At 54.4% G+C, this 15076-nt stretch overlaps 1 protein-coding gene across 6 annotated transcripts in view; it reads left to right on the plus strand.

Moving 5' to 3' along the window:
* PHF21B (PHD finger protein 21B) overlaps positions 1–15076 on the plus strand; it is a 134276-nt gene that overhangs the window by 92660 nt on the left and 26540 nt on the right. For 5 of the 6 annotated variants that reach the window (XR_012418639.1, XR_012418640.1, XM_045363461.3 and 2 more), the window contains exons 3-5: positions 358–450; positions 4191–4541; positions 7163–7303. Coding sequence is in view for 4 of the 6 variants with exons in the window: in XM_045363461.3 (XP_045219396.2) it covers positions 358–450; positions 4191–4541; positions 7163–7303 (585 nt within the window). In the remaining 2 variants the exon portion in view is untranslated. Of the gene's footprint in view, positions 1–357; positions 451–4190; positions 4542–6122; positions 6847–7162; positions 7304–15076 lie in introns of those variants that run through there. The other variant, XM_074003575.1, reaches the window with a different exon arrangement.

Genomic DNA, 15076 nt, shown 5'->3' on the forward strand with positions numbered 1-15076 from the left:
AGGAGTGATTTATGAAGATCGTAGCGACATCACACCTTGTCCTTAAGTGAAAGTAGAAAAATAGGTTACAAAATTCTATATATAGCTGTATGAAAAATTCACTGAAAAGAGGAAGCCGACGTGTAACAAAGGGTAATTGATTTCTGGGCAGTGCTACTCTTTTCCTTTCTCTAGTTTCCAAACTTTCTGGAAGGAATGTCGATTACTATTGTGATATTTTAAAAATCATAATTAAGAAAGGGAAGAGTAGCATTTGCTGTCTCCAAGGCAGCTGCCCCCTGCTTGGCCAGGCTGAGGGCGACGGATTCGGTCTCAGCTGCTCGTCCCGTCTCAGCGCTGACCTCCTCTATCTTTCAGGCTTTGGGAACGATCACTGCAGTGCCTGTCACGGGTCCTCAGGTCAGCTCCTTGCAGAGGTTGGCCGGGCAAGGAGCGGCAGTGCTACCTCAGGTAAGCAGCCCTCGGGCGGGCCCTGGGGTATCCGTCTGTCTGTCCCCGCAGTCTCTGTTTCTCACCCTTCAGCGCTGAGGTTTCTGGTGGGCACTGGGCCAGGCGGAACCCATGCCCTGTCAGCTGCAACTTCCCCTCTCACCTCTTCTATCCGTTCTTCAATGGAGACATTTGGACCAGATACATTTTTTTCAGCAAGGAATTGGGAAATCAATTTAGTGGGTCATGACCAGAATTTTTTTAAATGGAATAAATGAGGCCAGACTAAAATAGAATGGAAATATCAAGATGCATCCTATGCCTTGTTTTTTGAGCAACTTGATTACAGACTGGGTGACTACATCATGTATGTTTTTGACTATGGGTTATGGTCAGGAAGTTTGAGACACTCTGGATGAGGGGATTCATTTCAGGGGCAGCTCAGACTCTGGGCCAGGTGCCCTGGTTTCTAGTGCAGGGTTCCCCCGATTGGACTCCACGCTTGGCCCCAGTCACCTGACCTCTCGGCCTTCGTGGGCTGAGGCTTCTCACCTGCAGAGGGACTGGTGCCGGCGCTGGCTTCCTCCGTCGGTGGCCGTGAGGGTTGAGTCAATGGTGGCTGTGAGTATTGTCAGGAGAAAACATTTGTAACCATGCCTGATACAGAGCAAACGCCAGGTAATTATTCACCAGTTCCCTTATTACCACAAGCTCAGCTTTGTTGAGCACCTGCTGTATACAGCATAGTGGGCCAGGGGCTGCCAGTGATGAAGACCAAGATGACCCCTGCCTGTCATGGGACTTGGGGCTGGACAGACTCCCCCAGCTCGAGGATGGCGAGAGGTGGCTGCCCTGAGCTCCTCTTCTGTGTGGCAACTTTCCCCAAGTGCCCACTTGAGCTGAATCAGAGTCTAAAGCAGGGGTGGCCAATCTTCTAACCTTTTGGTTTCCCTGGGCCACATTGGAAGAGGAAGAATTGTCTTAGTCCGCACATAAAATACACTAACACTAACAGTAGCTGATGAAATAAAGGGGAAAAAATGTAAAAAAAACTCTCATAATGTTTTAAGAAGGTTTGCATTTGTTGGGCCGCATTCCAAGCCATCCTGGGCCGCGTGTGGCCTGTGGTTTGGACAGGCTTGGTCTAGATGGAGGACAGACAAGGAAAAAGATACTGAGTCCAGGGTGATCGGGCCTTGCCAGAAAGAGACACAGGGGTGGCGGGAGCCCTGAGAAGGCTTGCCGTACACCTGGGCGTCAAGGAAGGCTTCCTGGAGGAGGCAGTGCTTGAGCTAGGCCTCAGGGTGAGAAGACATTGCAGGCCGAGGTGGAGTTAGGCCCCAGAGGGAGCCCCCCAGGAGGAGAGTGCAGGGTGAGAAACAGAGGCAGAGGTGGTAGGGAGAGACCAGAGTCCAAGCACTGAGGGAGGGAGGATGGGGCAGTCCTGGAGGTGGAGAGGCCACTGGGGACCTTAGAGTCGGGCTTCCCCTGTCAGTGACCTGTGGGCAGCAGGGAGCTGTGCGAGGCTTCAGAGCAAGGCAGGCTCCAGGGAGAGGCTGCAAATCAAGGCCAGTGCTGTTTCCCTCTGCCCCACACCCACCCTTCCTCCTCTCTCCCTTCTGCCTCCTGAACCTCTGTCTCCATGTTTCTTCCTTGCTGTCTCTGCCCCACAAATGCCTGCACCTGCCGTTGACCTGCTGGCCTCCAGGACAGTCAGCTAAGGCCAGGAGGTATCCAGCGCATGCCGGGTCCGGCTGCCGGCTGCTGCTGTTCCAGGTGGCTCACGGGGAGCAGAGTAGGCAGCCTGTGATGGGGCCAGCCTCGCAGCGTGACCGCAGACCTGAGAAAGGAGAGAGGGTGGACCCGGGGGGCTTCCTGGCCGGGGGCTGCATGCAGACCCGGAGACACAGGCAGAAAGGCTATAAGCTCCGGGTCCCTCGAAGGTGTTCTCTCTGGGGTGGCTCAGGCCAGATCCTGAGCTCCCAGCTGAGCTTAGTTTCTGTGTCTGGCATCTGTGATTGACACCAGCTCTCCCATGTCCACAGTCTGCTTATGTAGGGTGGGCGGCCGGGGTCAACCGGAACAGGTGGGCAAAACCCAGATGACCAGGGAGGAGCCGACAGAACACGGAACGGCCACTGCCACAGCTGAGGTCCTCACTGACCACCATGTGGGCGTCCACCCGCCCCCATACCAGTCCTCTTCAGAGGCAGAGAACAGCATTTTTCCATCGGGTGACTGTCTCCAGCTGAGGGCTGGCAGGAACGAGGATTCTTTAAAGCCTTTGGTATTAGAGTTTGTGTTGGGCTGTAAGCCTGGCATGGGGGGACAAAGGCCCTGACCTCTGGTGCCAAGGACAGAGTGGCAGGCTTACCTGAACCCAGGCTGGCCACATCGCCTCCCTGTGGTATGGTCAGGGCCCTGATGTGGGAGGCTGGGCTCCTTTTGCTGAGGACCCAGCATGGCAGGGGACACAGAGGTCAATAGACTCAAGGGCCAGCTCTGTGCCAGGCACTGGCAAGGAGCTGACAGACATGATGCTGTCCAACCGAAGAGCATGCTGTGTCTTGGTGACCTGCCCAAGGCCACAGGGCCGTGTAGGAGCCACCCTGGACAATTCTCTCCACATGCACCACTGGACACAGGGTGGGAGGAGATGGGCGGGGCAGCACAGCACTCTGTGCCCTTCACCGATGCCAGACAGGCCCTAATGATAACGACTGTAGCATCCTTATTACCCGTGAGTCTCCACTGCACACCTCAGTTTGCTCATCTGTAGAATAGGCCAGGACGGCCACCCTGCAGCGCGAATGCAGCGGGGCTCAGATGAGAAGGCAGGTCGTGCCCCTTCTCCTCGTCCCCTTGTCTCTCGGGACATGATACTGGCCTGGACCTCCCAGGGTGGGCGTGTCCTCATGTGGGGCATGCGGCGCTCCTGGTTCCATGCATGCGGCCAGTGGTGGTGGCTCTGATGGGAATTTCCACCATCAGAAACACAGCTGGGTGTGGGGACGCTGGCGACAGCCCCCAGTCAGGTACACCCAGCACTTCCTGTGCGTTTTCTTTCTTCCAACCCCCAGTAAGTGTCATCACCTCATGCAGATGAGGGACCTGGTCCAGTTCAGGGGTGTCACTAGGACCCCAGAGGAGCCAGGATTGGGCCCAAACAGTCTGTCCAGAGCCCTGGCCTGAACCACCCGGTGGCTGCCCGGCTGCCCTCTGCTCACCTTCACTGTCATTGGAGTCCCGCAGCAGTCACGCGGGCTCCGCTCTGGTTTTCGTGGGAGCACAGCAGCAGCCCCCACCCAGATTGAGAAGCAGAACTGGGCAAGGCGCAGGAGGCCTCGCAGCCCCTCCCAGTCCCTGTCGAGGGGCAGCGCTTTCCAGACTTCCAAAGCCAAAGGGGGCTTTGCCGCTTGGGACTCGATCTGCAGGGCATCACACGGCACAGACTGTCCCCTCGCGTCCAGGCGCTGCCTTCCATCCTCCCCACTGCTCCTCACCATCTTCTCTGAGTGCAGCTGGGAGAGCCTTGGGTCCAGAGCAGCCCCTCCTGAGCCCCGTGGCCAGTCGGTGCAGGCTCAGGAGGTGGGAGGCGTTGGGGTCCAGGTCTCACCCTCTGTGAGGCCGAGATGGGCTCTGTGCTCTTTCCGATGCTGCCCCCACCCCCTTGAATATAGGAAGTCTCTGAGCCAGGGCGGCCCCTCCCCTGTGCTGCTGTGTGTCTGCCTGTCTGACCACACACCGTCCCTTCTTCCCAGGTTAGGCCAAAGACTCTGATTCCAGACAGCCTCCCCGTTGCCCCGGGCCGGGACCGGCCACCCAAGCAGCCCCCAACATTCCAGAAGGCCACTGTGGTCAGCGTCAAGAACCCCAGCCCAGCCCTCCCCACCGCCAACAACACTGTCAGCCATGTGCCAGTGCCCGGCAGCCAGCCCCAGGCCCTTGCCGAGCCCGCCGCCCTTGCCTCTCCGCTGAGCAGTGCCGGGGTGGCCTACGCCATCATCTCCACCTCCCCCAGCAATGCCGCCGCCATGGCCCCCAGCACCGCCGTGTCTGTGGTCAGCGACAGCATCAAAGTCCAGCCCCTCCTCATCAGTGCTGACAACAAGGTAAGTGCCCACCAGCAGGCGCCGGAAAGGGTGTGCGGCCGCATGCAGGAGGGAAGTCTTATGGGAAGGGCCAAATGAACAAGCCCAGGCAGAATGAATGACCGGAAGGCAGAATGATCAAGTGGCCAAATGAATGGGGCAGAAACAGAGGAGTGAATGAATGAATGGAGTATGAACACATGGTTAAGGGAGTGAATCAGTGCCTGAACAAATGAATGAATATGCGATCCAGAGACAATGTGGCTGAATGAATTAATACCAGTGGAAAAGGAGTGATTGGTCAATGAATGAATTCATTCAAATGATTAACCAATTAATGACGTGTGGCTGGATGAGCGACTGGAAGAGATATCGATTCTCCGTCTCTGCTGGTGGAGTTGGACGATCAAGGGCTGTTTTTACCCCACTGCCCAAGTGTACAATCTCCCATAATTTTTGCCAAGTTTTAAAACTAAAACTAAGGTCCTCCCGCTGCTCCCCTCTGAGCTTCTGGTGGTTGTGCTGTTTGAGGCCTTCGGGGCTGCCTCATCCCTGCCGTCCCCTGTCTGTGGCCTCTCTCTCTGTTCCCCATTTGGGGTCTTCCAGGCCGCCCCTCTCTTGCTTCTGGCTGGGGTGCCCTCTGCTTCCCCGGCCTGGATGACGGCCGACCCTCACGTGACCTGGTGCTGTTGCACCCAGTGCATTCCCGGGAGTCCCGTGCTTCCAGGCTCTCCCGCCCACTGAGGGCCCCTCAGAGAATTTGCAGTCTGGAGAGTTGTCATGGGCCATGGCAGGATGGTAGGTGTATCCCAGGAGGGCACCTGATCCAGACAAGGTGCTTAGCAGATGTCGGAAGGAGCGTGTCTGTTTCACTGCAACTGCACCAGCATTTGATGTTGGCCATTTAAACACTTCTTTGTCCATTTACTAGGCACATACAGATGCCTCGTTGTTGAAAGTTGAATTCCCTTGGTTACTGTTAAGCTTAAATGTTTTTCTTACACTTCAGAATTCTATCTTCTCATGGGTGACTTGAGAATGTCCTTTTTCCTATTGGAGATCTTAATGTTTTTCTTCCCATGAATATAAAAAGGGACATTTTTTTTTCCATACAGAGATTTGGGGGTTTTAAAAATGTGATACGAAGAGGAAGACAGCGCTTCCCTTAAGCCAGCAGAAAAATGGGACATACTTTCTCTTTGTGCTCAGAAGCCTCAAATTCATCAGACAGTCACCACCTGTGCTTAGGGGAAAACAAACCAAAAAAACACCCAAGTTCAAGTCATTCCTAGTTTAAACCAGACTGTGACTGATAGATCCTGGAGAATTCCTCTTCTTGGAGCCATGAAAACTAGCAATTCTTTCCCAATTTCCTATCTAAAAAAATAAAATGATGGAGCTAGAGATGCAGCAGATCCTGGCCCAGGGAGAGGCTGGCCCGGATGGGTGGATTTCTTTTTTTTTTTTTTTTGAGACGGAGTCTCGCTCTGTCACCCAGGCTGGAGTGCAGTGGCCGGATCTCAGCTCACTGCAAGCTCCGCCTCCCGGGTTCACGCCATTCTCCTGCCTCAGCCTCCCGAGTAGCTGGGACTATAGGCGCCCGCCACCTCGCCCGGCTAGTTTTTTTTTTTTTTTGTATTTTTTAGTAGAGACGGGGTTTCACCGTGTTAGCCAGGATGGTCTCGATCTCCTGACCTCATGATCCGCCCGTCTCGGCCTCCCAAAGTGCTGGGATTACAGGCGTGAGCCACCGCGCCCGGCTCAGATGGGTGGATTTCAAGCTGATTTTCAGCATCACACCCTTTCATCAAACCCGAGCATCCCCTGAGCCCCGAGGAAGGCTGACTAAGGGGGGCTGGCGCAGGGTAGCATCTGAAGACCCCCTTCCCCTTCCCCATCCACCACATGAGGGGCCTCATGGCAGTGAAAAAACTAGATCGTTATTCCCACCTGTGTCCCCAAGCCAGGCTTGTGTGTCTCAGGCACTGTGGCGTGAGGAGGGTGAAACAGAGCCAGGCCGACCTGAGGGGTTCCCAGCCCCTCTGCCTCCCGACTAGATGGCCTCAGGCCAGGAGCAATCTGAGCTCTCGTGGCCTCGGTTCATCTGCACCTGAGATGGGATGAGAAGTCCTCGCTGCCGGAGTGTGCACAGCCTCCCTGGGGAGAGGTGTGGCTGGTTTTCACTGATGATCAACCTGACGCTCAGAAGCAGTGACTCCCCTGAGGCCACACAGCTGGGACGCGGTGGGGCAGGACTGGAACCCAGGCCTTCCCGGTTCCTAAACCAGGCCGGCTTCTCGTGCAGACCCTCCCCATGGTGGAAAAGGTGTGTCAGGAGGGGCAGGTGCTGGACACACAGGGGTGCAAACCACTCAGTTCCCGAGGATCCTCCCTCCTAGGATGGCCCGGCCCAGGCTCTGTGCTCCCCAACCCCTGCCCTGTGCCCTACCAGCTACCTCCCCAGCCCCCTTCACTCTTCCATTCCTCCCCGTGCCCCTCACCCTCACTCTCCAGCCTCCTCCACCCCTCCTCTCTTCCCCTCACCCCTCCCTCCCCATCACTGTCCCCTCTGCCTCTCCTCTCTCTCCCTCACCCCTCCCTCCCCATCACTGTCCCCTTCACCCCTCCATGGCTTCTTCCAGGTCATCATCATTCAGCCTCAAGTGCAGACACAGCCCGAGAGCACGGCAGAGTCGCGGCCGCCCACAGAGGAGCCATCTCAGGGAGTTCAGGCCACCAAAAAGAAGAAGGAAGACCGGCCCACGACGCAGGAGAACCCCGAGGTAGGACAGCCCTCTCCGGAGGGCCCAGGCCCTGCTCAGCCTGCAGGTGCCGTCTGAGGCCGCTGTGTGTAGCGGGGATGGCCTCACTATGGGGTGGTGCCGACAAGCCACGGGCACAGCTGCCCTGTGCAGTGGGCAACCAGGATGGGGCCTCGCCCAGCAAGCCCGGGTGTCAACTGTTCTATCTCAGGGAGGCACTGACTGAACGGCAGTGTGGGGCGGTAGTTAGCACAAATTTTAGAACCATTCTGCGTGGGCCTGCACTCCCAGTTTCCAAAAGTGTGACCGTGAGCAGCTCGTGTCTGTTTGCTCGTCTGTACGGCGGGAATGGCAGGGCCTCCTTCCTTGCAGGGCTGCTGAGAGGACTCTGCAAGTTCATGTTTGCTGAGCCCCTGGACAGCACCTGGTGGGGACTTTTGGTCATTACACCCCCTCCCAGGGGCCCCGGCTGTGGGCCCCTCCGTCCTGAGTCCAGGAGGGAAAGGGGCTCCTCTGGGCAGCACATAGCCCCGAAGCGGTGCCTGCCTCTTCTCTGCCGTGGCCAGTTCTTGGTGTGTGCAGGACCCTGGGCACTGTAGAAGTAGCTTTGCCCCGGGCTGGCATGAGAGGTGCAAATGTCTCTGGAAGGTACCTGGAGAACTTGCCAGAAATTGCCTATATCTCCACCTCCCACACACACCCTCTGAAGGAGGCCAGATAAATAAGCTCATATTGAACCATCCAAATACATAGTGGACGCGCAACCCCTGCACTGATGGTGGCACGGGGACAGCAGCTGACTCAGGGCTGAACTGGTGGTGGCAGCAGGTGTACTGCAGCTTGGTCCTCGACATCCTAGGCCAGCACCAGCCCCGCATCCTCCACTCTGGGTCTTTTCCATTCAACCCTTCCCGCCCAGGTTCCTTTTCTTTTCTTCCTTTCTGTCTTTTTTTTTTTTTTTTTGAGATAGAGTCTCACTCTTTGACTCATGCTGGAGTGCATTGGCAGCATCATAACTCACTGCGGCCTTAGCCTCCCAGGCTCAAATGATCCTCCCACCTCAGCCTCCCAAATAACTAGGACCACAGGTGTGCACCACCACTCCTGGCTATTTTTTTTTTTTTTTTTTTTTGAGATGGAGTCTCGCTCTGTCACCCAGGCTGGAGTGCAGTGGCTGGATCTCAGCTCACTGCAAGCTCCACCTCCCGGGTTCACACCATTCTCCTGCCTCAGCCTCCCAAGTAGCTGGGACTACAGGTGCCTGCCACCTCGCCTGGCTAGTTTTTTGTTTTTTTTTTGTAGAGACGGGGTTCACCGTGTTAGCCAGGATGGTCTCGATCTCCTGACCTCGTGATCCGCCTGTCTCGGCCTCCCAAAGTGCTGGGATTCCAGGCTTGAGCCACTGTGCCCAGCCCTGGCTAATTTTTTAATGTTTTGTAGAGACAGGGTGTATTAGTCCGTTTTCATGCTGCTGATAAAGACATACCCAAGACTGAGCAACTTACAAAGGAAAAAGGTTTAATGGAGAACTCACAGTTCCACGTGGCTGGGGAACCCTCACAATCATGGCAGAAGACAAGGAGGAGCAAGTCACATCTTACATGGATGGCAGTAGGCAAAAAGAGAGCTTGTGTAGGGAAGCTCCCGTTTTTTAAACACATCAGATCTTGTGAGACCTATTCACTATCACAAGAACAGCATGGGAAGGACCCGCCCCATGATTCAGTTACTTCCCACCAGGTCCCGCCTACAACATGTGAGAATTCCAGATGAGATTTGGGTGGGGACACAGCCAAACCCCCATATCATTTTGCCCCTGGCTCCTCCCACATCTCATGTCTTTGTATTTCAAAACCAATCATGCCTTCCCAACAGTCCCTCAAAGTCTTAACTCATTTCAACATTAACCTCAAAAGTCCATAATCCAAAGGCTCATCTAAGACAAGACAAGTCCCTTCTACCTATGAGCCTGTAAAATCAAAAGCAAGTTAGTTACTTCCTAGATACAATGAGGGTACAGACACTGGGTAAATACAGCCATTCCAAATGGGAGAAATTGGTGAAAACAAAGGGGCTACAGGCCCCATGAGAGTCCGAAATCCAGTGGGCCAGTTCAACCTTAAAGCTCCAAAATTATCTCCTTTGACTCCATGTCTCACATCCAGGTCATGCTGATTCAAGAGGTGGGCTCCCACAGCCTTGAACAGCTCTGCTGCTGTGGCTTTGCAAGGTACAGCCTCCCTCCTGGCTGCTTTCACTGGCTAGCTTTGAGTGTCTGCAGCTTTTCCAGGTGCATAGTACAAGCTGTCGGTGGATCTACCATTCTGGTGTCCAGAGGACAGTGGCACTCTTCTCACAGCTCCACTAGCCAGTGCCCCGGTAGAGACTCTGTGTAGAGGCTCCAACTCCACCTTTCCCTTCTGCACTGCCCTACCAGAGATTCTCTATGAGGGCTCTGCCCCTGCAGCAAACTTCTACCTGGACATCCAAGCATTTCCATACATCCTGTGAAATCTAGGCCGAGGTTCCTAAACCTCAATTCTTGACTTCTGTGTACCCGCAGGCTCAACACCATGTGAAAGCTGCCGAGGCTTGGGCTTCCACCCTCTGAAGCAATAGGCTGAGGGGTACCTTGGCCCCTTTTAGTCATGGCTGGAGCAGCTGGGACGAAGGGCACCAAGTCCCTAGACTGCACACAGCAGAGGGACCCTGGGCCCAGCTTAAGAAACCATTTTTTCCTCCTAAACTTCTAGGTCTGTGATGGGAGGGGCTGCTGCAAAGGTCTCTGACATGCCCTGGAGACATTTTCCCCACCATCTTGGTGATTAACATTCGGCTTCTCATTACTTATGCAGATTTCTGCAGCCAGCTTGAGTTTCTCCTCAGAAAATGGGATTTTCTTTTCTATCACATTGTCAGGCTGCACGTTTTCTGAACTTTTATGCTCTGTTTCCCCTTTTAAAACTGAATACCTTTAACAGCACCCAAGTCACCTCTTGAGTGCTTTGCTGCTTAGAAGTTTTTTCTGCCAGATACCCTAAATCATCTCTCTCAAGTTCAAAGTTCCATAGGTCTCTAGGGCAGAGGCAAAATGCCGCCAGTCTGTTTGCTAAAACGTAACAAGAGTCACCTTTGCTCCAGTTCCCAACAAGTTCCTCGTCTTTATCTGAGGAACTGAGACCATCTGAGACCATCTCAGCCTGACCTTATTGTTCATCTCACTATCAGCATTTTTCTCAAAGCCATTTAACAAATCTCTAGGAAGTTCTGAACTTTTCCACATTTTTCTGTCTTCTGAGCCCTCCAAACTGTTTCAACCTCTGCCTATTACCCAGTTCCAAAGTCACTTGCACGTTTTGGGGTGTCTTTTCAGCGACATCCCATTCTACTGGTACCAGTTTACTATATTAGTCTGTTTTCATGCTGCTGATAAAGACATACCTGAGACTGGACAGTTCACAAAGGAAAGAGGTTTAATGGAGAACTCACAGTTCCACATGACTGGGGAAGCCTCACAATCATGGCAGAAGGAAAGAAGGAGCAAGTCACATCTTACATGGCAAGCAAAGAGAGAGCTTGTGCAGGGAGACTCCCATTTTTAGACCCATCAGATCTCGGGATACTTATTCACTATCACGAGAACAGCACGGGAAAGACCTGCCCCATGATTTAATTACCTCTCACAAGGTCCCTCCCACAATACATGAGAATTCAAGATGAGATTTGGATGGGGACACAGCCGAACCATATCACAGGGTCTCTCCATGTTGCCCAGGCTGGTCTTCAGCTCCTGGCCTCAAGCCTCAAGTGATCCTCCTGCCTCAGCCTCCTAAAGTACTGGGATTACAAGTGTAAGCCACCAAGCTCAGACTCAGTTCCCTTTTCCCTCCCTGCTGTGCCCTTCATTCCACAAGATTGAGATGAGATATGTTGGCCCCCAGGAGTGGTTTCTGTCCACCCTATCCCCACCTGCAGCACCCTGCCCCAGATCCCCTGCACCCCTGCAGCTCCCAACGATCCTTCCCATCAGTGTACTGTCGTTACCAAAGGAAACCCGCTGTGCATCCCTTTACTTTTTCCTTTAGTTGTTCAACACGCCTTCGAGTTTGCTCCCTGCCAGGCTCCGTGCCAAAGGCTAGGGACGTCAGGATGCTGGCAGCGGTGGTCCTTGCCCTTGGGAAACTCGCTTCCATGGGTAAAGACAGATGGCTACCAAGGACTCTAATGGGTTCAAAAACACATGTGTCATGAGAGAATTCTAAATGAAGTGCTACAGGAGATGAGGGCAGAGGGAGAGAGCTGTTTCCTCCTGGAAGGACTGAGGAAGGCTTTGGAGAGAAGGTCCATGGTCTGCAGGGGTAGAAGCGTTGCCAGGATCCAGCAGAGAACAGGAGGCAGAGGAATAGCTCACCAGCCGGAGGGTACTGCATAGGCAGTAGCACAGGAGTGGGAAGGGACTCCACACACCCAGACTAGTCAGCTGGACTTTCGGACTGCAGTAGGGAGTGAAGACAGACATTGGAACCTGGTCCTGGAGGGCCTGAATGCAGGCTGCCAAAGTGGAGCTTTGTTCTTAGGTAATGGGGAGCCATGGAATATCTGAGCAGAAGAATGACTTGATTATTGTCCTTTGACATGTCTGAAAAGCCAATGAAGTCAAGTAGCTGCTAAGTGAGGCTACAGCGCGAAGCAAGTCTCCTAGGTGGCCCTGGGCCTAATCGTCTCAAGAAAGTCCGTTCCCTTCTGTGGCAGCGTCTGCCCCTGCATGTGCACGGTGAGGCCCTGGCCCAGCTCGCAGCCCACAGCTCCCATGATGGCCCTCCTGTCCTCCCTTGGGGTTCAGCTGCACCCTTAATATTGGGGAAAGTATTCTGGGTGGGTTCTCTTTGTTGTCGCAAAGTATTTAATATATCTTACTGTGCATTTATACAATTAGTATAATTACATCCAATTACATAATTAGCATAAACATATGCGATGACTTAAATAGATAGAACTTGCAGTTACAGCATGTCCTGAGATAAAAAATCCTTATTAAAATTTATTTTAGCCGGGCGCGGTGGCTCACGCCTGTAATCCCAGCACTTTGGGAGGCCGAGGCGGGCGGATCACAAGGTCAGGAGATCGAGACCACGGTGAAACCCCGTCTCTACTAAAAATACAAAAAATTAGCCGGGCGCGGTTGTGGGCGCCTGTAGTCCCAGCTACTCGGGAGGCTGAGGCAGGAGAATGGCGTGAACCCGGGAGGCGGAGCTTGCAGTGAGCCGAGATCGCGCCACTGCACTCCAGCCTGGGCGACAGAGCGAGACTCCGTCTCAAAAAAAAAAAAAAAAAAAATTTATTTTAAAAGAGGACCAAGGCCGGGCGCGGTGGCTCACACCTGTAATCCCGGCACTTTGGGAGGCCGAGGTGGGCAGATCACTTGAGGTCAGGAGTTCAAGACCAGCCTGGTCAAATGGTGAAACCCCGTCTCTACAGAAATACAAAAAATTAGCCAGACGTGGTGCCACATACCTGTAATCCCGGCTACTTGGGAGGCTGAGGCAGGAGAATCACTTGAACCCGGGAGGCGGAGGTTGCGGTGAGCGAATATGGCGCCACTGCCCTCCAGCCTGGGCAACAGAGCGAGACTCCATCTCATATACATACATACATACCAAGAAGAGCTGTGCTGCACAGACTGCTGGACCTTGAACCTGTCAATGAAGTGTCTGAGTTAGAGCCTGGAAGCCGGACAGCAGCACCTGCCCCTAGAAACGTCACGGGATGAGCCAGGGTCAGCCAGTAGGAGTGTGGATTTTTGTGAAGAGACATGAGTGGTGTTTGTGCAACTCCACTGTCACCACATCTCTCCAGAAAGTGGCACTCGCCCTCAGCAGGGCACACGCGGGACGGCCAGCCTGGGGGTTGCTCGGAGCCACGCTGCAGCAGAAGGGGACGTCCAGTCCAGCAGTGTCCCAGAGTGACCTGTGCACCCTGGGGAGGAATATTTCAGTAGCTCTTGGACTCCACAAGGTCCATGCAGGGAACGGCAGAATGAGATAGGACCACCTAGGAGAGCGCTAGCTGCCGCCTGTCCGTGCTCAGCATGCGTCAGTTTCAGGCCTCACAGGAAGGGACTGTTGTTAGTCCATGGTACAGATGGGGACGTGGAGGCCAAGAAGCACTGATCCTCCTCAGAAGTGGGAGCCACCCCCAGGCATCTGGCCTTAGAGCCTGCTGTCTGTGCTGTGAAGCCTTGCCACTGGAGATGCCGCCTATGCCTTTGGTCAGGCTGAGTGGAGGTCAGGTGTGGGGTCAGAACCGACTCCTCAGGACCCGAACTGCTCAGTCGTGAAGAGGCTGTACGGTACTTTGGATTCTCATCCCTCCCTGATTTTCCCACTTGTAGCTCACAGCTTTTCCTCCATATAAAGATTATGGTTGTGAAAAAGGCCACATTACCAGCCTTCCCAGGGGGCCACAGGCTGGCCTCACCCAGCGCCCCTGCACTTTCCAGAGATTCCAGCAGGTCAGTGGATCATGGGATTGTGTTCCTGGCCCTACATCCCTCTTTGCTCTGGCTGCTAGGGAGCTCACAGGCCAGTCTATATCCCACCTCTAATAATTGTTAGGGCCTATGACATGACTTCACCTTACTTTCCTAGGTTTGCTGTCCTTTCTTCTTTCTTCCTTGTTTACTGTCTGTTTCAGCATGTTGTACAAATGCCCCACAAAGCCTTTTCCCGGAATCAGGATGGATATCAGTAATGAGCGCTTGTCTTTTAGCTGTGTTCCGCCCTTCCTGTGACCAAGGCCAAAACCTCCTTGAAGGGCCTGTCCTTTTGTGTGTGACTGAGACTGCACTGCTCATTCCTGAGGACACTTGCTCATCTGCTCTTCCAGGTCACAGCCAGGGAAGCTCTTCCAGGTCACAGCCAGGGAAGCCAAAGTCTCTCGTGATCCTAAGCCCAGGGCTCCCAGGCCATGCACATCCCACGCCCCACTCCGCACTAAGCACATGCAGGACGCTGAACACGGCTGGGCTGTTCACCCCACACAAGCACACAGAGGTGGGATTGTGTCCCTTTTAGGATTGGCAAACCACAGGCTCAGAGCGACTTGCCCAAGGTCGTAGCTGCAACTCAGCTTGAGCCAGCCGGGCCGCGACCTCACATCTCCAGCCTTTCTGCCATCCCTCAGATGCCTCCTGATTTCAGCCATAACAGAAAATGACACCTACAGCAATACACAGAGAGTGGGGACCCAGGAAGCAACTTGGAGTAGAGGTGGAGGCTGGGGGTGGGTAGGGCCACCGTCAGACTGAGGTTTCCCAGCTGCCAGGCTGCCCTGGGGTTTCTCACAGCAAGGGTGAGATTGCGGCATGGACGTGCTTCCTAGCGGGCTCCTCACATCTGTGATGCTCTATAACCCGTGACATGCGTGCACCCACAGGTGTCAAGGTGACGGACAGCGGAAGCTCAGGGATGTGAGGTGGCTGTGTCCAGGGCAGGGTGGCGGCCATCACCCCACGCTGATCACCACTGAGCCTCGCGGCTGGCTCTGCTTCCCCTTCCTTCTCCCCCTGTCCTCACGGCAGCTGCACAGTAGACGGGGCAGGAATTACAAGGTTCATTTTACAGATGAGGAAGCTGAGGCTCAGAGGCAAACCACATGTACGATCACGGGGCTGCATGCTAAGTTCAGACAGAACCTGGGCTTCTGGCTCCCGACCCGGGGCGCTCTCTGCTCACTCCTGTCCCAAGGCCTACAGCCTTCCTTAGGACAGAGCTGCAGCCCTCTCTCTGACCACCT

This window comes from Macaca fascicularis, chromosome 10 (genome assembly GCF_037993035.2).
Source record: "Macaca fascicularis isolate 582-1 chromosome 10, T2T-MFA8v1.1".
NCBI classification, from domain to species: domain Eukaryota; kingdom Metazoa; phylum Chordata; class Mammalia; order Primates; family Cercopithecidae; genus Macaca; species Macaca fascicularis.